Source organism: Rana temporaria, chromosome 3, assembly GCF_905171775.1.
Source record: "Rana temporaria chromosome 3, aRanTem1.1, whole genome shotgun sequence".
NCBI classification, from domain to species: Eukaryota; Metazoa; Chordata; class Amphibia; order Anura; family Ranidae; genus Rana; species Rana temporaria.
In genome coordinates, this window is record NC_053491.1 from 176,416,518 (window position 1) to 176,442,801 (window position 26,284).

General features: G+C 42.8%; 1 protein-coding gene across 3 annotated transcripts; it reads right to left on the reverse strand.

The window, feature by feature from the left end:
* Positions 1–255: 255 nt before the first annotated feature.
* YAF2 (YY1 associated factor 2) lies at positions 256–25,416 on the reverse strand. 3 transcript variants are annotated; one of them, XM_040343872.1, is made up of 5 exons: positions 25,011–25,416; positions 24,737–24,862; positions 21,219–21,257; positions 5,607–5,759; positions 256–5,237 (listed from the first exon to the last, which is right to left on the reverse strand). In XM_040343872.1, the coding sequence occupies exons 1-5, from the start codon at positions 25,034–25,036 to the stop codon at positions 5,000–5,002; spliced, it is 582 nt and encodes a 193-aa protein (XP_040199806.1). In that variant the 5' UTR covers positions 25,037–25,416; the 3' UTR covers positions 256–4,999. The 3 variants fall into 3 exon arrangements, with proteins under 3 accessions (XP_040199806.1, XP_040199805.1, XP_040199807.1); XM_040343871.1 differs by having other exon boundaries at positions 21,219–21,260; positions 25,011–25,415; XM_040343873.1 differs by lacking the exon at positions 21,219–21,257 and having other exon boundaries at positions 25,011–25,414.
* Positions 25,417–26,284: the final 868 nt, after the last annotated feature.

Sequence of the window (26,284 nt, forward strand, 5' to 3'; positions counted from 1 at the left end):
GAAAAAAAAAAAAAAAGTCAAACTAAATGATTCAAAATTATTACTCAGCTAAAGACAGATACTAACTTGAAATGCATAACTTTGATTTGACCATAACACAAAAAAAAAAAAACGAAAAAAAAAAAAAAAAACAACAGCAAAGCAAACAAAAACAAACCAGCCAGCATTGTAATACACGGCAACTTGTTACAGCCATCCACAAAATCCAAAGTAACAGTTGCCCAAAATACACTTATAAAAAGAAAATAAAATGGCAACATTTCATACAAAGGCTTTATTTATATTTTTCCTATTTAAATCACACCAAGTACCAGCAGGTGCATTTAAAATAGTTACTTTGAGATTCCTGTAGCAGTAAAAGTTAACTAAATTCATTTGTTGAGCTGTATACGTAAAACTATGCATCACAATTTTCCAACCAAATAATACATATTTATGCAGCTTGAACTATATTTTTTTTTTTCAAAACATGCCTGTAAAATTCTATTCAAGAAGTGTTAGTACTGACTAACCTAAAAGTGAAGATGGAATTACTAATAACACTGCATAACAAAATGATCAACCACATCTCCATGGCACTTCAACATTAATTTGTAACATTTAAGACTACAAATGTGTGCTCAAACCTTTTGTGCCTGAAAATATTTAGTACACAGAGGGCTCTAGTGTATATCACCAATAATAGGGACTCATGTAAACAGTCATAATCAAGGAAAATACATCGTTCCCCTTCACCTTAACATTGAATACCGTTTTTGAAACTTATGTATGTGCAAGAAATATTCCTTAATTTGGTGCGTTATTTGATCCCCTTTTCCATTTCTTGTGTGTTTAGGACAGTCAGGTAGAAGTTCATTTGCATCATCAGCTAAATGCATAAAACAAACCACACAAATTATGGGGAAACCATTTTAGTGCTTATATTTTTTTTCACCATCTCAGCCTTTTCACAAGCTTAGTTCATTTGTAAATTATGCAAAAATCATATTTACAGTGTGATGTGACAATACTTCACGTTGATATTGAATACATTTGAAATCATGGGGTTGGGGTATCCCTCTCACCTATGCCCTTTAATTCAGGAAGAGATACTGGTTTCACCAACATCAGCTGACCTTAAAGTGGAGCTGCAGTTCTGCACAGGAAACTTGTTCTCCTGATCACACAGATGTCTAAACCTTAAAGTGGTTGTAAACCTCAGACAAGAAATATGAACAAAGCATAGAATTCTATAGTGTGTACTTGTCTCAGTTAAGAGCACCGAGTGTCATTGCTGTCTGCTGCGTCATTTCTCTGCTATCCGAGTCACTTCTGAGAGATTTTCCTGACACCAAGAGAAAAATGGTGTCAGAGCCGATTGACAGCCTCAGCTCTGTGCCTATGTGCTGCGCAAAGAGGTTCTGTTTCTTCCCTCCAATCAGCCGTCATGCCTCTCAGACCTCACTGAGCTCTCCAAAGTGTAAGGCAGGCCATACATTATACAATTTTGCTTCAGATTTACCAAAACCATATAATATGAGGACAAACCCAAATAACTTCAATTTGTATGCAATCAGGCAGGTCCTCACACTACATAGAAGAAAATAAATATAAAGAAAATTGTATGATATATGGCCAGCCCAACGTCAGCTCTGCACCCGTTTACTGGCCTGTCAGACAAGCGGATGAATTCAGCACTGTGAAAGGAAGACGAGAAGACTACAGATAAACAGGTACAACTTATGTAGGAGGATTTGTTCTATTTCTGTGTATTACCTGAAGATAGTCTCTTCACTAGGTATATGTAAGGGTTTACAATCACTTTACATCTGTAATACCAGGAGGCCAAGGGTATGTAGAGTATGTGTTTTGCATGTAACTGTATTTTCATTGTTCATAATCTCCAATTTAGCGGTTGGCATCTTCAAAAAAAACCTGCATTGACGGAAATTCATAGGCTGCTATATTACTTTCCAGCTCCTATGGCTTTGTTACTCCTCCAGTGGCTTACATGAAACAAGTGCACAGATCAAGTATCCCGACTTCACCAGCTGCATACTTTTTGACTCGCAGCATTAAAGTGAGGGAAAGCCCAGCAAACAGCAGTTTCATACGAAAGTCACAATGGCAGTCTAATTTCTTTCCAATGCACAAGTTTCTCTTAAACTGCAACTCAACTAATAAATGTCTATAAGACAGCAGACGTAATTCTCATCTCAGAACTTTCTAAACCCCAATATGACGGTTAGTGAAATCACTAGGTTTTCGATTACAACCAAACTCCAGCCATTTTTCTTTCTCCATTATAAAAAAAAAAAAAAGAGTGAGGGAGGTGGTTTAGATTTCTTACTGAGACCCACTGGGGAAATTTCCTCTCTTCCCATCCCAGAAAACGAGAGGGACTGGGACAGGAAGGCACCAAGGACAGTAATAAAAACAAACATTATCAAGAGTTACAACCCTTCCCCACTCTATTTAAAAATGGGATGTTGTTGTCTGTGTCCCTATTGGACAGATTCCCCATCAAAAAGGAAGGGAGGATGAATCTCCTCAATGAGGACACACAACACGCACACAGCAATAAAAACCTGGCACAGGCTTTAACCCTTCACAGGTCCATCTAAAACTAAATAAAATAAAAAAAAACTTGGCTGGGGTTGGGCTCTAAGCAATTGTCAGGGTCCCACCCAGAATATTAGTGGTGTATTTTTTTTTTATTATGTATTACAAGCACATAATGTAAGAAAGAATGGTTGGAAAGTACTCTAAACATTTATATATACGCACAGTAGTATTCCATCTTAAAGGGTTAGCAACACCTAAAAATGGAAGGGCTTCTATAACTTGATTCTCAGTTTCAGGTAGAAACATGCCAAGCTTTTCACAAGATAAAAACATTTGTATTGGGGCTTCTTTATGCTGGATGTGTGGTCATGCATTTTAGTAACATTTTCCATCTTAGGCAAAATGCTAGCAACAATCTATTGTTTTTAGTGGGACATGTTCACACCAACACATTCAGGGTTGTCAACTGTCAGTAAATTCACAGTTTCTAAAATTCATGATTTTTACATGTGTCTGTAAATGTCCATTATGGACATGCAGTCTGCATGTTTGTAATGGACATTCACAGACACATCTAAAAATCATGGATTCCACATATTGTCTGAATTTACCGACAGTTGGCAACCCTGAAATCACAGTTTGTTGGACAAAAAAACCCACATGCTACATTTTGCCTTTCAAGACAAAAAAAAATTCAAAAACACAGCACAGCTCAATGTCTCTAGGGTTCATCAACACTCATTAGCACATGTGTTACCGTGAACAAGTCTTTACTGACTTAGGCCATAATATATACATATAATCATCCATGTGAGGTCATATAATATAACCAACCTTCTGCAGCAGCAATAAGAACTGAAAAATGGATCGAATTTGTGAATTACACAAGTATTTACTCTTGTTTAGTCAGGAACTTTCCCACTTGCAGATCTATTTTTTTCTTGCAAGAGACCATTTACTCAGGTGATGTGTGCAACTTACATCGATAATCTCTATTCAAGTAGTGACTAAATTTCTTAAACATCTGTCTGTGAGAACCAGCATTAAAGGCAAAGTTCACCTTTCAAAAAAATGAAATAAAAACAAAAACATTTTTTGCAGGGAAAAAAAAAAAAAAAAAATGTGCATTTAATTTTTATTTTTTTACTGAAGCCTGCACAGCATTCCTGCAGTCTTCCTCTAGCTTTGTGCCCGCATCCCCGTACAAGCTTCCAGTCACAAAGCTAGAGGAAGACTGAATGCTGAGCAGCACGCTCACAGCCCATTCAAAATACGCCATGGTGGCAAATGGTAGTAGTTTTTGTTTTTACTAACAGGAACTTGTGAATGAATGATGCGTCTGTGTGGGTGGAGTTCTACACAGCCACGTCATTTACAAAAAGTGGAAGCGGGTGGGGAGTGAGAATCCCCCACCCACTGTCAAAGAGAGGGAAGCGCTGGTGGTGGGTGCATGGGAGCAGATTACACCCTTAATATGGGTGTAACCTGCTCCGAAAAGTGAACTTTAAAAGGTGGCCATACATTGTAGTATTAGGTAGTCTGAAAACAAATAGCTGGGACATTGAATGTTTGTTTTCCGGTCTACTATCTAAAGAAACAATTTAAAGTGATATAAGCAAAACTCATTACATGCTTTAACCGACAATGATGTTGTGCAAACAACTATGCTCCCAGATGTAAAGTGAAAATTGAGGTTAAAAGGAAGTCGAGGTTATTTATGAATGTAAACTTTTTATATAAAGACAAACTGGCAACATATATATATGCACCCTTTTGATAACACTTCAATCTTTACAATTTTTAGACTTTTCCAATGGCAAAACAGCTAAAACACCCTTAAAAAGACAGATTACCCAACAACGTGACAGAATTATTTGACATTCCTTTTATGTGTATGGCCACCTTTAGGAGTCTAGAGCAGACCTTGTGTTAAGGAGTCACAGACATTAACAGGTTTACATAAATTTGACCACCAACAAAACTGCTGTTGTGCAAAATGGTATATACAGAAAGCAATATATTCTAAGAATCAAAGATTATTCAAGAGTGTAAAGCATACACATCCAGTGATGGTGACCCTGAAGATCATCAGCTCTTTAGTAAGCCTGTATTGCTATTGCTTGGCTCTAGGCTACAGCATCCAGTAAACAAGTTATACATATTGAACAATTTTTGTAAATTTAAACAAGTCAAAATCTTGCCAAGATCAGATCAGGGGTACGCAAGCTTTTATTTTATAGGAACCCGTCTCATGATTTGGTGTCACTTACCTGAAAGCTGCATTTTCCAATGTGCACTTACAAATGTAGACTAAAAAAATAAGTGCATACCTAACCATTTTTTCTTCAGAAAAATATAAGATTAGCATTAGATTTTCCCTATGTAACTGTGGTGACTATTGGCAGAAGATGGTTGTCACAATATCAGTTAATGACTAGAAAAGGTGAAGAGAACTTTAATGCGATTCCCCATTTATTGATGATGTTTCTCCTCTGGGTGAAGATGACCTGGATATTCCTCTCTCTGTGTTTTCAGAGCCAGATCCACTTTGACTGTGCTGATCCACTAATGTGGCACTGGATGCAGGTGGGGATTTTGTTTTTTCCTTAAAGTCTGTAATAATCACAGTTAGGTCCCCCACAGTGACCTCCAAATGCTGTGCACTACTTCTATCCACATTTTTCAACCGGGGCCTAGAGTAGACAAGAAATGTAGCATATTCATTAATAGACAGAAGGCAGTCGGAAAGGTTGGTTTGATTCAAATATTTCTCCAAATCTTTACATAGCAAAAATATTACAAAATGGCCCTTGGTTCAGGAAAAAAACAGCTAAATAATGCCCCCAGGCTAGTCTTGGTTGTGCCAGTTCATGCACATCAAAGTATACTTACATTAACACGGCACAAGTGAAATTTGTAAGTACACTCTCTCCCTATACGAATCCAGCAATGCTTCAGAATAACGTAGGAGTTCTGGGAGTTGTTTAATAGCAATTACAGAATCCTCCTACTCAGAACAAAAATACATATTTTCCACTCATTTTAAGAAGAGTAAATCATACCTTGTTTTCTTATTACTGATCTTTTTAATGGGCGCTTCTTTTTCACTCTTTTCCTTCTCAATTTTATCTTTCTTTTCTTTCTTGGTCTGCATGGGTGGTACAAACTGCTGTGTTACTTGCTGTGACACCAGCTGGGAAACAGGTCGAGGTTTTCTGCATAAAGAAAAATACTAAACATGAATACACAGTAATTTTTTTATATAGAACCTAGGTTGTATTCCTAGTATTCTGGTGAAAACAAGTACCAGGGGTCTCCAAACAAAAAAAAAAAAAAAAAAAAAAAAAAAAAAAGGGACAGTTTACTGTCCTTCAGGGAGTAAAACTGTAGCCAGTATGGGTAGAAAATGTCCTGGCATCAGTGGGAGTAAACACTGCCCCACCATCATTGGTTTTAACAGGAAAAATAGTGCCCTATGGTGGGTATCGATGGAAGTAATAGTGCCCCACCATTGGTCTTAGCAGAAGGAGAAGTGCCCAATCGATGGTGTCAGTGGGAGGAATGGTGCCTTGTCATTGGAGTTAGTTAGAGGAATAGTGTCCCACGGGCTGAAGAGAGGCAAGCAAAGGGCTGCATCTGGCCCCCAGGCCTCAGTTTGGAGGTCACTGGCATAGATTTGATTTTCTCTCTTTATCATGGGTGGAAGGAAAGAAAAATTGATTCCCTTAACACAAATGAGTTGATGGGGGGGGGGGGGGGGGGGGGGGGGCTTGCCTCCCGCATTGCTGTGGTCTGCTAGCAGGGGGAGTCACGATGGCAGAACACAATGATTACCCATAGCGACTATAGCTTCTGGCAGTATATCGAATGTGACAGGCTGGTTGTACCAAAGTCGATTGATGGATCAATTTGGGTACGATCCGTCTGCCCATACATAGATCAAAAATCAAAAACGGCAAATTTCTTGAGCGCTAAAAGCTGCAAGTCATGTGTTGAGGTGTCATTAACCAACAAGGTTAATGGACTGGAACCCAGTGCAGCTGCCAACCACTGACACAATAGATATATAGCTAATAAAAACTTGAAAGCAGCGCTCTATGGGTTAACTTGAAAAATTGCACTATTCGCCAAACCAAGATAAATTGGACTGCAAAAAAAAAAAAAAAACAGTACCACTGGAAAACATTCGGGTGAGGAGGTGTTAAAACCATCCAAATGGCTTGCTAGTCTGGCATGGAAAAAGGGTGACAACATCTCACGGCGGTTGTTACATCTTACCGCCCGCAGCACAGTCTGGCCCCTCGATGCCACCAGCCCAGGATTTAAAATATTTTTTGCAGTCCAATTTATCTCAGTTTGGCCAATAGTTCCTTCATTTATCCAACGTTTTTTTATATGCATTTTTTGGAGGTAACCTATAGAGCGCTGCTTTAAAGTTTATATTTCCTACAGATCAAAAGTCCCTGGTGAAACAGCTGAATTTCGATCCAAGCATGGCTGGCTTTAGACCTGTAGAAATCAAAATACAATGTGGTGGTTTCCTATACTTAACTTTAAAGATCAAAATCTGCTGACAAGTGTTACGGCATCTTAATTTATTCTTTATATTCTGTCACTTCTCCAGTCAGTTCCACCATTTGCCCATACATAAAATCATACATCATTTGATAATAAAAACAACTCTACCTAATCTACCTAAAGCTGAATCCTATGTATGAATTTCTTTGCATAGTTACATTGGCTTAACTTGGACCAATGTTAAGTATACATGGAACATACCTGTGGGATCCCCATCAAAAGTTGAGAATCACTGTCTTCCAGGTCCCATGCTGAGAGGCTTGGCAAGGGTGACAATTCCAGAACTCCTTGCATTTTTCTCAGCGACTGCAAAAAGTTCTGACTGCATGAGGTGGAGATGCTGATGTCACCGTTCTGCACAACATCTAATGAATGTATGTCTTGCATAAATTGAGGGAAAAAAAAAAAAAAAAGCAGGACGTTCTGTGAATCGCCCCCGTGCTGAGCATGTGATCCCGTATTCACTATGCAGCAAGTAATCCTTTGATATTGGACCTGAGAGACAGTGGCGATCACTGTAGTAGCAAGCAGTGACTGCTAACAGTGATTTTCTGGTGCCACAGGTATGGCATATGAATACTGCTGGGCTGGCTATACATTAGTAGGATTTTGTTTGAAAGTAAGTTTGATTTTCTAATCAATGGTGGGGTCAAACTGGCATTCGTTTTCAGTCACATTGATTAGAAAGGGGGCAGGATGAAAAAAAAATCTTGATCAAACAAATTTATAACAGTGGATGTTTTTGGAAATTACATTAATTTGAACTGAATGTAAAAATTCTTACAGTCTTCAAAATGTACAAATTTTTTATATAAAATGTGCGTTTGAAAATCTACTAGTGCATAACCAGAATGTGCTAGTAATCCATACCTGGAATTCATGTTGAAGGCATATACAATATCTCACAAAAGTGAGTACACCCCACACATTTTTGGAAATATTTTATTATATCTTTATATGTGACAAAACTGAAGAAATTACACTTTGCTACAATGTAAAGTAGTGATTGTACAGCTTGTATAACAGTGTAAATTTGCTGTCCCCTCAAAATAACTCAACACACAGCCAACAAAAGTGAGTACACCCCTAAGTGAAAATGTCCAAATTGGGCCCAAAGTGTCAATATTTTGTGTGGCCACCATTATTTTCCAGCACTGTCTTAACCCTCTTGGGAATGGAGTTCACCAGAGCTTCACAGGTTGCCACTGGAGTCCTCTTTCACTCCTCCATGAGGACATCACTGACTTGGTGGATGTTAGAGACCTTGCGCTCCTCCACCTTCTGCTTGAAAATGCCCCACGGATGCTTAATAGGGTTTGGGTCTGGAGACATTCTTGGCCAGTCCATCACCTTTACCCTCTGCTCCTTTAGCAAGGCAGTGGTCTTCTTGGAAGTGTGTTTGGGGTCGTTATGTTGGAAAACTGCCATGTGGCTCAGAGGGGATCATGCTCTGCTTCAGTATGTCACAGTACATGTTGGCATTCATGGCACTATAGTTCCCCAGTGCCGGCAGCACTCATGCAGCCCCTGACCATAACACTCCCACCACCATGCTTGACTGTAGGCAAGACACATTTGTCTTTGTACTCCTCAACTGGTTGCCGCCACACACGCTTGACACCATCTGAACCAAATACGTTTATCTCGGTCTCATCAGACCACAGTACATGGTTCCAGTAATCCATGACCTAAGTCTGCTTGTCTTCAGCAAACTGTTTTCGGTCTTACTTGTGCATCATGTTTAGAAGAGGCTAATTAGGCCCAATTTGGACATTTTCACCCAGGGGTATACTCACTTTTGTTAACAGCAGTTTAGACATTAATGGCTGTGTGGTTTTTTTTTTTTTGTTTAATTTCTCTTTATTAAGTATTCCAATTCCATATAACATTTAACATTTAAGATTTCATTGACAATTACAAACACCTCCTTAACCACTTTCTTTACTAAATTGTGGTTTCTTCAATTCCTCAAAATAAAAAAATAAAAAAAGGGGGGGGGGTAAAAAGGAACAGGAAAAACAAGGGAAAAAAGGAAGTGGAGGTGGCAACTGAGGAGAGGGGAGTAAGGGGGTGTTGTGCTTGTAAAGGATATATTCATATATCTATATTTAGTGCTTTGTTGCTGTGATTTTATTGTGTTTTCTATGTGTCTTCTGCTTATTATGTGTCTTCTTCTACTTGTTTATCTGTGATTCCAAATTTACCTCCCTTAATTTAGGGGGGGGGGGGGGGGGGGGGAGTGTTTCCTTTATTTCTATACACACACACACACACACACACACTCTATATGTCCCCCTTAGAAGCAGCCATGTCCCCTATATATGCAGCCACGTCCCCTTAGAAGCAGCCATGTCCCCCCCCCCCCCCCAATACCTGGATGCTGCCGCGCCGCCTGGTTAATACGTGCGGGGAACATTACAGCTTTCATTTGAATAGCTGTAGTGATCCGCGCCGTGCTGCGTATAGACACTCCCCTATGCTCGGCGAGTACTTGAAAAAAAGTATTGGTACTCGTACTCGGTCCTAAAAAAGTGGTATCGGGACAACCCTTTGTGTGTGTGTATATATATATATATATATATATATATATATATATATATATATATATATATATATATATATATATATATATATATATATATATATATACACACACATACACACACACACGTGTCTTCTTATTATCGTGTTCTTATCCCCCCTCCCCCGAAAGAAAGAAAAAAGGGAAAACACTATTTGAATTAAATGAAGAGGATCGTCAACCACCTTCCTTTCTTCTTCTAGTGTCATATATTCTACTAATCTTTAACATGTTTACAACACAAAACATACATACATACACATAAAAAAAAAAAAAAAAAAAAAAGCTGTAGATTGTTCCCCTTCTTTCTTTCTATAGTTCCTATATCCTTTTCAGAGCTTCCTAAGGCTTTTAGATCTTCCATTATCCATCTATTTCTTGGTTATGTTTTTCCCAACTTTCCCAGATTATTTTTAATTTCTCTTGTTCATGCCTGGTATCATATATCCATTTTTCTGCTGCCTTTATTATGATCATTTCCCTTTTCCCTTCTTGGAGGATGGGAAATGTTTGCTTCCAGTGCGTTGGTATTAATCTTTTGGCCGCATTTAATAAATGCGGGACAATACTGTTTTTATATCTCTTGTGGTTCCATGGAACAGGAACCCCAATGGAGTAAACTCCATTGTCTCCTCTGACATTTTCCTGATCCATGGAGCCACTTCCTCCCAAAAGACTTTTATCCCCAGACATTCCTACCAGATATGAAGGTAGGTACCCCTCTCCCCACACCCCCTCCAGCATCGATCGTCTATTGTTGGATATATTTGTGCTAGTCGCACCGGGGTGCGATACCATCTGGCTGGGAACTTATATGCCATTTCCTGAATGGCTGAACTTGTGGATGTGGCATGTGTATTTATAATTAATTTCTTTAATTGTAATGGAGAGAATTTGCATCCTAGTTCTTTTTCCCATTCTCTGATAAAGTAAGGGGTTATTTTATTCTGTTCATTATGTATTTATTTATACATCTGTGACAGCAAGTGGTCCGGTTTTAATACCTTTCTACATGTTTTTTCAAATATCGTTAGGGAGTTAAGAGTTCTTACTTGAGGGTCTAATCGTCAAAAAAGCTTTGCATCTGGCTGTATCTGCCATTGCCATATTTCCTTGTGATGATATTAAATCTGCTTGAGGCATCAAAACCCCCAGTGGTGCATACCTCAAGCACATGTGTTACCTTCCAATTCCCATGGACCCAGTGCTCCTTTTTCCTCTCCTGAGAGGAACCATGGGTAACCCCCCAGTGGTGCTAGTGGGGATATTTTGGGGGCATATTGGCCTAGTTGATTTATCCTATCCCATACTGCCAGTGTGTTCCGATTTAATGGGGATGTCTTGAGTTATTTTGAGGGGACAGAAAATTTACACTGTTATACAAGCTGTACACTCACTACTTTACATTGTAGCAAAGTGTCATTTCTTCAGTGTTGTCACATGAAAAGATATAATAAAATATTTACAAAAATGTGAGGTGTGTACTCACTTTTGTGAGATACTGTATAGAAGTACTTCATTATTTTTTCGTGAAATGTATCTTAATTCATCCTTCTTGCAGCTTCATGTACAACGTGGGCCAAAACACAGGAGGAAATCACTAGGACCCAGTCAAGGTTTTCCAGCAGTCAGTCTACTAAAGAGAATCGAGCTATGCGTTATAGCAAGCTGTTCTGCTATTGCACTAGTTAGCCAATCTTGTTATCCAGACACTCCCACCCAATGAATCCCATTGGCTGCTATGTGATACTTTCACTTGGCAAACAGTCACTCACTGCATGCTATCTCATTAACAAAGCTCAAATGTGTCTGAACGTCCATTCAACTATATCAAGCCAGCTGACAGAATAGCACATTAGCAAACTATCACTGTATCCTGACATCCAAGCTTATTTGCAGCTTTAGATCTAATCAGCAGGCACCTTGCCTAGTAGAAAAAGCCAGAAAATAAATAAATATGCAAACCTGTACTACACATATGCTGGGCAGCCACAAGTGTGATGTTATAACCACAAATGTTTCCTAGGACTGCACACCAATGTAGTGACTCGCGATGCTACGATTAAAGTGGTAGTAATGTTACTTTGTTTTGTCAGTTAATTCTCGACATGTAGGGTATGACAGATCCTATCTCCCATTTGCAAAATAGCTCAAGCTCTGTCAGATTGGATAGAGAGTGTCTGTGTCTCGCTAAGATTATCAATTGAACTTTGACAGGGCCATTCTAACAAATGTATATGCTTTAATCTAACTCATTCCATTGTAGCCCTGGCTGTATGTTTAGGGCCTGCTGGAAGGTGAACCTCTACCCAGTCTCAAGTCTTTTGCAGACTAAAGGGCCAGTTCACACCAGACGCAGTTCCGTACAGTTTTGTGTGCATTTTTTCTGCACTAAAATTCAAGTTAGACTTACCGGTAACTTGTTTTCCAGAAGTCTTTCAGGACAGCACCTTAAGAGATAGTGGGTGTTATTTACAAAAGGAAAATCCACTTTGCACTTTAAGTGCACTTGCATGTGCAGTTGCTGTATATCTGAGGGGGACATGCAAGGAAAATAAAAAACAGCATTTTAGCTTGGACATGATAGGATGATAAAATCAGCAGAGCTTCCCCTCATTTCAGATCTACCCCTCAGATTTACAGCGACTGCACTTCCAAGTGCACTTGCAGTGCAAAGTGGATTTGCCTTTCGTAAATAACCCCCAGTGACTCTACCCACAACCATAGGAAACACCTTCTTCCTCTGGATCTTTAAAGGGAGGCACCTCCCTAGCATACCTCAGAGAACCTCCGGCCCCGACTGGAACACAAACACATACGTTAGTCACAGCATAGCATATTAAAACACTAGGGCGGGTCGTTGCTGTCCTGAAAGACTTCTGGAAAACGAATTACCGATAAGTCGAACTTGAATTTTTCCAAGGCGGCTTTCAGGACAGCACCTTGAGAGGAAAACAGAGACTTACCCCCTTAGGGTGGGACAACAGCTTGTAGGACCTTTCTGCTGAATGCCTGGTCACTGGCAGATGTGAGGTCCAATCTGTAATGCCGCATGAACGTACGGTAGCTTGACCACGTCGCCACTTTGCAAATTTGCTCAGGGGTGGCACCAGCTCTCTGCCCATGTGGTCGCAAGTGCTCTTGTTGAATGAGCACAGATTCCTACTGGTGGCAATGTTTGCGTGAGAGTAGGCTTCCACAATGGATAACTTTAACCATCTAGCCAAGGTAACTTTTGAAGCTTGGCAACCTTTTTTGTTGCCTCCAAAAAGAACAAATAATGACTCTGTGCGTCTGAAGCTCTTTATTTCTAGGTAGCATAACAAGGTCCTTCTTACATCCAACATATGAAAAAAAGTTTTTCTCCCCTGAGGGGTTTGCACAGATAGTAGGTAGCACAATATTCTGGGAATGATTAATTGTTGAAGCTACCTTATGCAAAAATGTTGGATCTGTTCTCAGAACAATTCTATCCGAAAATAAAGATAAATAAGGTTCCCTTATTGACAGGGCATGTAATTCACTGATCCTGCGCGCTGAAGTAATAGCAACCAGGAACAGAGTTTTTAAGGTAAGATCTCAGAGATATGTCTTCTAAAGGTTAAAACAGCTTTCCTGCCAGGGATTGCAGAACTACTGAGAGATTCCATTCGGGAAACCTTTGATCTGAGCCGGTCTAGACCTTGTAAGGGCTATGAAGAACCTAGCTACTAGAGGTTCTGAGGCCACAGATATTTCCATAAATACTGTTAGAGCAGATACTTGTACCTTTAAAGTACTGATTGCCAGACCCTTATCTGCTCCCTCTTGCAAAAACTCCAAAATGGACTTAAGATCGTTCGGGTCTTGACCAGATAAGTTACACCAGGAGCTTCACACTTTCCACACCTTGGTGTATATGGCCCTCGTCACATTCTTCCTGCTTTCTAGCAGTGTTGAAACTAAACGGTCTGAAAAACCTTTCTTCTTTAAGAGTTGCCTTTCAGATACCAGGCTGCAAGGGAGAGATTGGACACATCTGGGTGATTTACAGGACCCTGTATTAACAGATCCTGCCTGAGAGGCAGATGTCAACAGGGCTTGGTCACCATTCCTAGGACCGTCGAGAAATAAGCTCTCTTGGGACAGAACGGGGTGATCAAGATGACCGGTATCTTTTCCCTCTGAATTTTTCTCAGCACTAAAAGGGATTAACTGGAACAGGGGGTAAAGCAAAGCACAGGCGAAACCTAGGTAATTGAAGTGAGAAATAATACCGCTCTAAAAACTGCTGATCCCTTGGCTTTGCTTCCGTCCCACTGAACCAAAAGGGTGCTGGCTATGCACAGGTACATTGGATAGAAGAAGGTCCTGGACTGCCGCACTCCTTAAAACGATGTCTTTATTTGTACAAATAAAATCCAAAAACCAAAGCAATACAGTCAAAACGTGGTGAACAACAAGAAAAAGGTGGCTGACATGTTTCACATGATGTGATGCTTACTCATAGCTATGTGAAACATGTCAGCCACCTTTCTCTTGTTGTTCACCACGTTTTGACTGTATTGCTTTGGTTGTTTTTGGATTTTATTTGTACAAATAAAGACATCGTTTTAAGGAGTGCGGCAGTCCAGGACCTTCTATCCACAGGCGAAACCTCCAAGGATGCACCAGAGCATCTATTCCTAGAGACCCGTCCAGTCTGTTTAGGGAAAAGAATTGAGGTACTTGAGAATTTTCCCTTGAGGCAAACAAGTCCACTTCTGGTTGACCCCACTTGTTGGAAATTTCCACAAAGACCTCAGTGTTCAGAGACCACTCTGACTCCCATACTGGATGTCTGCTCAGGTAATCCGCCACCCTGTTCAGGGACCCCTTTAAATGGATAGCTGAAAGGGACCGCAAGTTCTTTTCTGCCCACAGAAGAATTTTTGCAGCAAGAATTTGCAGAGGTCTGCTTCTTGTGCCCCCTTGCCTGTTTAGGTATGCCACCACCGTGGCATTGTCCGTTAACACCTGAACATGGTGATTCTGGAGGTCCGGAGTAAACTTTGTTAGAGCCAATGCGATTGCCTTTGGCTCTCTCCAGTTTGAGGATCTTTTTGTCTCTTCTTTTATCCATTTTTTCCTAAGTGGGCTCCCCATCCCCACGCACTGGTGTCTGCAGTCAGTCTCTTTTCTACTGGAAAGGACCACTCCAGACCTCTTGAAAAGGACCTCCTGATACTTTCACCAATAAAGTGACCTCTTCACTCAAGATAGGATTTTTATCTGAGTGTCCAGGGATCTGGGATTGTAGTCTTGCCCATTGAAGAGACAGCATTGTTGAAGTCGGAACTCCCGATGCCGGCATTACCTGCCTTATTGTTATAGGCTGGTTGGACTGTAGCCACAACACGGCGTCCTGTACTCTGACCTTTTTCTCTTGGGGGAGAAACATTTTTTGGTTCACCTAATCGACTTTGTAACCCAAGAAATGGATCTCCTGAGATGGAACTGGGGAGGACTTTTGCAAGTTCAAAATCCAACCCAGAGATTCCAAATGGCTTTGCGCCTTGGATAGGTTGTCTAGTAACCCTTCTTTCGATGGGGCGAAGAATAACAGGTCGTCTAGGTAGGGTATAACTGCAACCCCCTGTAGACGAAGCGGGCTAGGGCTTCCGCCATCACTTTGGTAAAAAAATTTGAGGAGGGGATGACAGCCCGAATGGAAGGGCCCTGAATTGTAGATGTTGTACTACTCCCTTCATGTTTACGGCCAACCTCTGTGACTGAGGGGAGATTGGGATGTGCAGATATTAAGATTTTTGACCGAAAATATTGAGTATGTCTTGAATTTTCTGTATTTGACAGATTTGTTCAGAGGCTTCAAGTTTAGGATCATTCTGAATTTTCCTGTTGGTTTCTTTATCAGGAAGATGTGTGAATAGAACCCCAGTTGCTGCTCTTCTGGAGGTACTTGTACCACCACACCCTGTTGAATTGGCTCTCTCAATGAGGACTTCATGGTCAGCGATTTTTCTGGGTCTTTTGGGGTATTTGTTATCAAAAACCTCTTTAGAGGGGCCTCCAAGAACTCTATGATGTAACCCTGGGCAAGAGTGGTCAGGATATACTGATTGGATGTTACAGCTGACCCCTGCAGAAGGAACTTTTGTTGTCTTCCACCTACCCACAAGGCTGAGTCATTGGGATTTCTCGGCTTGTGTAGGAGGATGGAAAAGGATTCCCCCTTTTCTATATGCCTTCTGTGCGGCCCAGTTCCTCCTACCTCCTTGGGGTTTGTTCTCTTTTTCTTGAGCTTTTTTTTTTTCATGTAAACTCAAATCCTTCCTCTCCTCACTTAGGCACAACGTAACATGAATGGCCCCAAGTAACCCATTCACCTCTTCTATGGATAGTTTAAATCTGGAAGGGGAAACTGCTGACTCCTCTCCTGAGTCCTCTGAATCTTTGCTAGAAGGTACACGAGACTGTCCATCCCTGGCGACAGGCTCTTCAGCTGAAGATTCTAATGCTGGTATGGTCATCGACCCCTGGGAGGACTGTGAAGTGGAGGCCTGAGAAGCAGCCAGGGTAACCAATGATTTACAAAAAGTCTGAATCGTGGCAAAAAGTTATTTCTTTACGGAGGCTCTTCCCGTACTGAGGCGGATTCCTCCTGAACTAAAGAAGAAATGCAAGTGCTGCATAGCGCTTTCTTCCAATTCTCTCCCATCTTTGTCCTACACGAAGGACATTTATTTTTTGGGTCAGAGCTCTTGACCTGGAGAGAAGAAAAAAAAAAGGGGAAGAAAGCAGGGGAATCCTTAATGAGACCCAGTCTCTGTAGATGAATCCCCCTAATAGGTGCACTAGGAAGGAAAAGTGAAACTCCAGTGCCCAGACAGGCCCCTTGCCACTAGAAGGTATAGAAAAAGAAAGACCGGAAAAAAAATAGGTAAGTTAAAAGGGAGACTTACAGTGCTGCCTCCTACCTGCGCCTTGCTGGTGCCTGTCCCCGCCGCTGTAACTTCCGCATCCTCCATTGCAGATGTACAGCGTCCACAAGTGGCTCACACACCGTTTCCAGACTCACATAGTGCCTCTGCACTAGACCGGAAACGGAAATAGTCCCCAGCCTCGGTCTTGCCTCTTCCACCTGCGGTCACGCCGGAAACGACGATTGCGCTGACCCGGCGACCTGCTGTGTCATCTTGGACCACGCCAAAATGGCGGCGGTGTGTGCACGACCGCCGTTCCCCAGGCAACCGAGTGCTTTTGGCTCTCCCCGAGCACTGAGGGGGAAAAGGAGCCCGAACACTACCGCTGCCGTATTGGGTAGGACAGGAGGACCGACGTCTCAAAACGGAGGGGGAAAAAAAAGTAAGAGGGAAGCCTGTCTCCCAGAAACACCCGAGAGATACTGACTCCCCTCGCCGAAGACGTTCCGTCCAGGCTGGAGGAAACACAAAAACTGAGGTATGCTAGGGAGTTGCCTCCCTTTAACCACTTAAAGAACCGCCTCCTGCACATATACGTCGGAAAAATGGCACGGCTGGGCACATGTACGTACAGGTACGTCCTGTACATGTACCCAGCCGTAAGTCGCGGGCGCGCTCCGGTCCGAAAGCTCCGGGACCCGCAGACCTGATCGCCGCAGGAGTCCCGCGATCGGTCCCCAGAGCTGAAGAACGGGGAGAGCCGCGTGTAAACACGGCTTCCCTGTTCTTCACTGTGGCGGCTGCATCGATTGTGTCATCCCTTTTATAGGTGGACACAATCGATGACGTCACTCCTACAGCCACACCCCCATACAGTTGTAAACACACTTCAGGGAACACATAACCCCAACAGCGCACCCTAGTGGTTAACTCCCAAACTGCAACTGTCATTTTCACAACAATGCATTTTAAATGCATTTTTTGCTGTGAAAATTACAATGGTCCCAAAAATGTGTCAAAATTGTCCGAAGTGTCCGCCATAATGTCGCAGTCATGGAAAAATAAATAAAATCGCCGATCGCCGCCATTAGTAGTAAAAAAAATAAATAAATAAATAAAAATGCAATAAAACTATCCCCTATTTTGTAAACGCTATAAATTTTGCACAAACCAACCGATAAACGCTTATTGCGATTTTTTTACCAAAAATAGGTAGAAGAATACGTATCAGCCTAAAATGAGGTAAAAAAACAATATTTTTTATATATTTTTGGGGGATATTTATTATAGCAAAAAGTAAATATTGCATTTTTTTCAAAATTGTCGCTCTATTTTTGTTTATAGCGCAAAAAATAAAAACCGCAGAGGTGATCAAATACCACCAAAAGAAAGCTCTATTTGTGGGAAAAAAAAGGACGCCAATTTTGTTTGGGAGCCACGTCGCACGACCGCGCAATTGTCAGTTAAAGCAACGCAGTGCCGAATCGCAAAAAGGGGCAAGGTCCTTTAGCTGCATTTTGGTCCGGGTCTTAAGTGGTTAAAGATCTGGAGGAAGAAGGTGTTTCCTATGGTTGTGGGTGGAGTCACTATCTCAAGGTGCTGTCCTGAAAGACACCTTGGGAAAAATGCATGCACAGCGTTTCCATGTAATCCAATGGCTCTAGATCAGAAACTGACTGCATGGTGTGAACTAGAGCCAAGTAGAGCCATTGGAATACATGGAAAACACACTGCATGCATTTTGTGCAGAAAAAAAGCACACAGAACTGAACCGAACTGTGTCTGGTGTGAACTGGCCCTAACAGGTTTTCTTCTAAGATTGCCCTGTATGTGGCTCCATCCATCTTCCCATGAACTCTGATCAGCTTCCCTGTCCCTGCTAAAGAAAAGAATACCCACAACATGATGCTACCACCGCCATGTTTCATGGTGGGGATGGTGTGTTCAGGGTGATATGTGCAATGTTAGTTTTCTGCCACACAGCGTTTTGTTTTTAAACCAAAAAGGTACATTTTGGTCTCAACTGACCAGAGCACCTACTTCCACGTTTGCTATGTCCCCCACATGGCTTCTTGCAAACTGAAAATGGGACTTCTTATGGCTTTCAACAATTGCTTTCTTCTTGCCACTCTTCCATAAAAGGTCAGATATGTGAAGTGCACGACTAATGATTATCCTGTGGACAGATTCTCCAACCCGAGCTGTGGATCTCTACAGCTCCTCTGGAGTTACCATGGGCCTCTTAGCTGCGTCTCTGATTAATGCTCTCCTTGCCCGGCCTGTCAGTTTAGGTGGTCAGCCATGTCTTGGTAGGTTTGCAGTTTGGCCATACTCTTTCCATTTTCGGATGATGGATTAAACCGTGTTTCAAAGTTTAGGAAAACATTTTTTATAACCTAACCCTGCTTTAAACGTTTCCACAACTTTAACTCTGACCTGTCTGATGTGTTCCCTGGCCTTCACTATGTGGTTTGTTTTCTAAGATTCTCTAACAAACCTCAGAGGGCTTCACAGAACAGCTGTATTTATACTGAGATTAAATTACACACAGGTGGACTCCATTTAATAATTAGGTCCAATTGGTCCCACTAGATTTTATTTGTAAAGCGTTTTAAAAACCATTTATCAATTTGCTTCCACTTCGCGTTGGTCCATCACATAAAATACATTTACGGTTTTGGTTGTAACATGACAATGTGGAAAATTTTAAGGTGTATGAATACTTTTTCAAAGCACTGTATGTTACCGTTAAATCCTTCCACATCATATCACAATATATCAAAAACACCAGCAATAATTCAGACTGTCTCCCGGGACTGAGCTGAAATTATCACAAAGATGGGCTATGCATTTCCCCTATGTGCTTCTTCAGAAGGATGTTCTAAAAGGCAAAAAGACAAAGTAAAGCAAAAAAGGTAAAACATCTTTTAGACCACACACAAAGTGACAGCAAGTGTGTTCTGCAGTGACCACGTGGAACTCCTAGAAATCCACAATACTAATCAACTGGATCTTAGTGTAACCAACACTAGATCAAAATAGCACTTGAAAACAAATAACAAATTTACCACACTTTCTCTAGGTCCGAATATGCTTTCGGCATATAGCCCTGGTTCCTTTCCAGTGGCGGCCATCATTTCTGGAGGGCAAGCATGCAGGTTTTCCAAGTGGGCATGCGTGGTGCCAGCACATGCTGATTACAAATTCAACAGTCACGCCCCATCCATATTTAGCTTTCCTATATACGGAGGACAACGGTGTGGTGGGTGGGGATTTTGACAGCCAGCATAAGCATATTAGGATCCAGTATAATATATATATATATATATATATATATATATATATATATATATATATATATATATATATATATATATATATATATATATATATATATATATATATATATATATATGTGTATGTATAGGATAAAATTATTATTATTTCTTTTACCAACACTATGATCTAGTTGATTAGTATTGTTGATTTCTGGGATTCCCACATGGTCACTGCAGTACATGCTTGATGTCCCATGGTGGCCTAAATGGCTTAATAAGTTGCTTTACTTTGCCTTTTTTCACATAATTTTAGAACATTCTTCTCTGACGAGGAAACATAAGCAAAACATGTTGAGGTTAAGAATCCTTCCACCACACATCCATGTCATTGTAGGTCAGTCCTGGAAGGAATTTAAATTATTGCTGCTCCTTGGGGTTGTGTTTTTGAGATATTCTGATTAATGAGAAGGCTGTGGATGGATTTAAAAGGGACGCTCCAACAGTATCATATGCTGTATGTCTTGTAGAATATGTACTTCCAGTTTGGAAAAAAAATAAGTCAGCAGCTACAAATACTGTACCTGCTGACTTTAAATATAAGGACATTGACGGGAGTCACTTTGGGTGGGGGCTTGCCGACATAGTCATGTTGAGGACAGGGGGTCCATCACAGACACTTACCTGTCCAGGGATCCCGCAAAGTCTGCACCCCGAGCCGATTTGTTAAACGGTTTCGGTTGTGGGCAACAAAATTGTAATGGAAACTGCCAGTGAAGCCATCAGGCTTCACAGCTTTCTCAATCGTCCCGTTGTCTTCTGGGACCTGTGTGTGTCCCAGAAGGCAGGGGAGGGAGGAGGAGGGGCCAGAAAAGCTAGAAGATCGCTACTGTGATCTTACCCAGAAGTGGGAGCGGGTACCTCCCCCAAGTACCCAGTTCCTCCTCCCCCTAAAAAGTGCCAAATGTGGAAGGGGGGGGGGGGCATGCAAACAAGTGGAGCTTCCCCTTTCGGGTGGACCTCCGCTTTAAGTGTTTTTTTAATGATGTAGAGGGACAATTTTTCCTCCTTTTTAATAATCAGTTATTTGATAGGAATAAAGAATTGTTTTTTAGGAATTGTTTAGTGCAATGACATTTCTTTGAGAGATCCTCCACCTGGAAGGTCCCAACATGAATTGGGAAATAGTGATTAGTACATGAACAGACATTAGGGATGTGGTAAAATAATGTAGTACTAACTATAGTGGATTTTCACCAAAAACCTACACGCAGCCACATTCTAAACCTAATGTAAATAACCCTGTAAAAGGAAAAAAAAAAAATTCACTATACTTACCTTTTTCTGACGCCAACCCAGTCCAGTCTCCAGCGGCAACTGCTGTGTAGAGAGAGAAAGCCATTAACGGCTGGAACATGCCTGGGAAGTGATGTCACCTATAGACTTATTATGAGGCTTCTGTTGTCAGCTGCCTCTCCTGCACACTCCCACACACTGAAGCCGCCGCTGACAGCTCAGCCTGGGACCGGACTGGCTGCAGCAAAGGTAAGTATAGCAATTTCTTCTTTACAGGACTAGATAAATTAGGCATAGAATGTGGCTGAGAGTAGGTTTAAAGTTAGACAGGTTTTGGCTAAACTTCCACTTTGAGCCTGCTCACACCCTTATTCTATCCTGTAAAGAAAAGAGGTCTATATGTGCCTATTGTGAGGGTGCCTTGGTCCAGTTATATGATCTCTTCAGCGGCAGCTTCAGTGAAGCGGAGAGGATAGATCGCCGAAAATGGCTGCAGAGCGTAGTGACTCCATCCATAGGCTTACTATGGGGCATCTGTTGTAAGATATCCCTCCTCTACACTGAAACCGGTGCTAGGAGCTGATCATGTGACCAGAGAACACTTTCCTTTAGAGCATCAACCTTCGGCCCTCGAGTTGTTGCAGAACTACAATTCCCATCATGCCTCTGCCTTTGACAGTCATGCTTGTAACTGACAGTGACTTGCAATGCCTCATGGGACTTGTAGTTCTGCAACATCTGGAGGGCCACAGGTTGAGCACAAATGCTTTAGAGCATGGGTCCTCAAACTATGGCCCTCCAGTTGTTCAGGAACTACAATTCCCATCATGCCTAGTCATGTCTGTGAATGTCAGAGTTTTGCAATGCCTCATGGGATGTGTAGTTCCGCAACAGCTGGAGGGCCGTAGTTTGAGGATCCCTGCTTTAGAGGGTAGTTAGAAAAGGCTTATAATGTGGGTGGGAGCAGATTTGGGTATAGCTAGTTTTTGTCTAGCCTATTTTAACCACTTGCCGACAATGCACTGTACATTTACTGCTAAAGTGCGAGATGACTGTGCAGAATCGTGGTTATATACGCGATGCTGCATTTATGGGTAAGGGAACTGTGCTCTGATTCGTTACAGCACATGCCAATCACCAGGTCCCGGCCAATGATTGACTGCCAGCACCTGGTGATCGGCTCTGAACTTCCCTGAACACAGCCTATGTGAGTGTAAACAATACAGAGCCGTGTTCAGTGACAGGGGAACAACATGATTTCCAGTAGAAGCAGCAGACAGTACACACAAACACCTGTAAAAGCGGGGGTTCACCCTAAAAAAAAAAGAAAATCTGACATTACATCCAGCATACGAACGACATTTACAGTATGCAGGTCTTTTTTTTTTTTCGCCGTACATACCGTTATATTGTGATTTTCTCCCCGGCTTCCGGGTTCCGATTCCCGCGGGACTGGGCGTTCCTATCCCTGGGTTAGATGATTGACGTCTGGTGAAACAGTTCCCATGTCGCACAAGGCGCGTCACCAGATTTTCGTAAATAGCCGAGCTGCGAGTCGGCGCCTGCGCCCGCCGTGTAGAGCTGACTGCGCAGGCGCCGTATAGCGCTGATTTGCAGCTCGGCTATTTACGGAAATCTGGTGACGCGCCTTGTGCGACATGGGAACTGTTTCACCAGACGTCAATCATCTAACCCAGGGGTAGGAAGCCGGGGAGAAAAATCACAATATAAAAAGGTATGTACGGCAAAAAAAAAAAAAAAAAAAAAGACCTGCATACTGTAAATGTCGTTAGTATGCTGGATGTAATGTTAGAATTTTTTTTTAGGGTGAACCCCCGCTTTAAGCACATACAGTACAGACCAAAAGTTTGGACACAACATCTCATTCAAAGAGTTTTCTTTATTTTCATGACTATGAAAATTGTAGATTCACACTGAAGGCATCAAAACTATGAATTAACACATGTGGAATTATACATAATAAAAAAGTGTGAAACAACTGAAAATATGTTTCATATTCTAGGTTCTTCAAAGTAGCCACCTTTTGCAGCAGACACATCTCTAGAACTGTTAAGAGGAGACTGTGTGAATCAGGCCTTCATGGTAGAATATCTGCTAGGAAACCACTGCTAAAGAAAGGCAACAAGCAGAAGAGACTTGTTTGGGCTAAAGAACACAAGGAATGGACATTAGACCAGTGGAAATCTGTGCTTTGGTCTGATGAGTCCAAACTTGAGATCTTTGGTTCCAACCCCCGTGTCTTTGTGCAACGCAGAAAAGGTGAACGGATGGACTCTACATGCCTGGTTCCCACCGTGAAGCATGGAGGAGGAGGTGTGATGGTGTGGGGGTGCTTTGCTGGTGACACTGTTGGGGATTTATTCAAAATTGAAGGCATACTGAACCAGCATGGCTACCACAGCATCTTGCAGCGGCATGCTATTCCATCCGGTTTGCGTTTAGTTGGACCATCATTTATTTTTCAACAGGACAATGACCCCAAACACACCTCCAGGCTGTGTAAGGGCTATTTGACCAAGAAGGAGAGTGATGGGATGCTGCGTCAGGTGACTACCTCTTGAAGCTCATCAAGAGAATGCCAAGAGTGTGCCAAGCAGTAATCAAAGCAAAAGGTGGCTACTTTGAAGAACCTAGAATGTGAAATATATTTTCTGTTGTTTCACACTTTTTTGTTATGTAGAATTCCAAATGTGTTAATTCATAGTTTTGATGCCTTCAGTGTGAATCTACAATTTTCATAGTCATGAAAATAAAGAAAACTCTTTGAATGAGAAGGTGTGTCCAAATTTTTGGTCTGTACTGTATGTATGTATGTATGTATGTATGTATGTGTATATATATATATATATATATATATATATATATACATATATACACACACACACACACACACACACACACAGGCGCACCGAATGGATGCTGAGCAGGAGCCAGGAAGACGTGACAAATAGAGGACACGATGCTCAACCCACAGCTCGCCGCCGTCAGCCGCTGCCTGATCCCCCCATCAAGATGGAGTAAGTGCCGGGCAGTCGGCGGTGACAGCGACAGCATTCGTTGGGGCACAGTGGCGGCATTTGATGGGTTTTTTCAGTTGTTTGAGACCCCAAAAAAAATTGGAGCCCCAGCAGTCATCGGGTGACTAAAAAAAAAGAAAGAAAACCCCACCAGGCTGGTTGCACTGGAGTTGATCGGTGGATTGACTTTAGTACAACCAGCCTGCCCATAGACAAATCAAAAAGTAGCCGATTCCTGCTGAACCAGACACATTTTGATCCATCTGTTTAAGTCACATAAATCCTTGCACAAGCCAATTATTTCTGATTTTAGCTTCAGGGACAACATGTTCACTTGCTGTCTAATATCTCTCATCCACTTCCAGGTGCCATTGTCATGGGATCATCGATATTATTGACTTGTAATGTTCTGGATGATGGTGTGGTGATGGGTAGTCTCTATGGTCATATTGCAGTCTATGTCATACAAGTAATACACAATGTAGAGTCCAGGAAGATGGAGGCAGGAGAAGTGAGACTCACCGAGTGGAGGTCCCCTTGCGCACATCACATATCAGGCACTTGAAGGCCTCGGCGCTGTTCTTGAAGGTGCAAACGCTGCAATCCCAGTAGCCTTCGTCTGAGGAGGGCTTCGGTTGTCGCTTCGGTCTGCGGGGGGAAGACGCACACACGGGTCATATATATACACAGGTCTCATACATATACAGGTCCCATATACACAACAAGGCCTCTCCCCGTCTGCCGGCCGCCCTCCTCCCCGGGACTCCCGCCCGCCGTGTCCCCCGGCACCGCTCACCTGGTAGGGCTCTTTTTGTCTCCCATGCTGTGACGGACGAGGAGAGCCGGAGGCCCAGCGCTGAGGCCCGGACGGCGAGGCGGGAGCAAGCGGCTGCGCCGACCGCGATCCCCCGCAGCCAGCTGTCCGCCGCTGCCGCACGTGACCCAGTTCGGCCAATCACAGGGCGCCCATCGCTGAGCCAGGACAGCCAGGGAGGCTGCTAATTGAGAGCGGCGGTCGGAGCGCAGTCAGTCAGTGAAAGAATGAATGTGAGGGGAAGGCGAGATCTGACATGGCCGAGAGAAAGAGAGAGAGGCTTCAGTGTGAGACATGGGACGGATCACGGCGGTGTATCATCCCCACACATGTCACTACAACAACAGGCAGTGGGGAGCGCTGTGCTCACTGCACAATGTACATCTACACACAACCCACTTTTCACCTCAGCAAACACAAATATGTATATAGATAGCAGTGACATCACACCGGGTTATAGGTCAGTGTGCATCCATTCCCCAAAACAATCCTCAACTGTATTACACTTTCCTTAGGCCTATTTTACATTCAGGTTCCTTTCATTCTGCGTTTAGCTGCACTGCAAATTCCAGCAGCAACAATCTACCGATTCCTGCGGCTGGGATATGCTGGGCGCTCCACCGATTCCTGCGGCTGGGATACGCTGGGCGCTCCACCGATTCCTGCGGCTGGCATACGCTGGGCGCTCCACCGATTCCTGCGGCTGGGATATTCTGGGCGCTCCACCGATTCCTGCGGCTGGGATACGCTGGGCGCTCCACCGATTCCTGCGGCTGGGATACGCTGGGCACTCCACCGATTCCTGCGGCTGCGATATTCTGGGCGCTCCACCGATTCCTGCGGCTGGGATACGCTGGGCGCTCCACCGATTCCTGCGGCTGGGATACGCTGGGCGATCCACCGATTCCTGCGGCTGAGCGCTCCACCGATTCCTGCGGCTGGGATACGCTGGGCGTTCCACCGATTCCTGCGGCTGGGATACGCTGGGCGCTCCAATGATTCCTGCGGCTGGGATATTCTGGGCGCTCCACCGATTCCTGCTGCTGGGATACGCTGGGCGCTCCACCGATTCCTGCGGCTGGGCGCTCCACCGATTCCTGCGGCTGGGATACGCTGGGCGCTCCACCGATTCCTGCGGCTGGGATATTCTGGGTGCTCCACCGATTCCTGCGGCTGGGATACGCTGGGCGCTCCACCGATTCCTGCCGCTGGGATACGCTGGGTGCTCCACCGATTCCTGCGGCTGGGATACGCTG

Excerpts from the sequence above, each read along its gene's own strand:
- YAF2 (XM_040343871.1), bottom strand. The coding sequence starts at position 25,036 with ATGGGAGACAAAAAGAGCCCTACCAG. Across the intron at positions 5,760-21,218 it reads TGGGTTGGCGTCAGAAAAAG|AAAACCTCGACCTGTTTCCC; the intron begins GTAAGTATAGTG and ends TTCTTTATGCAG. Across the intron at positions 5,238-5,606 it reads ATCAGTAATAAGAAAACAAG|GCCCCGGTTGAAAAATGTGG; the intron begins GTATGATTTACT and ends TGTCTACTCTAG.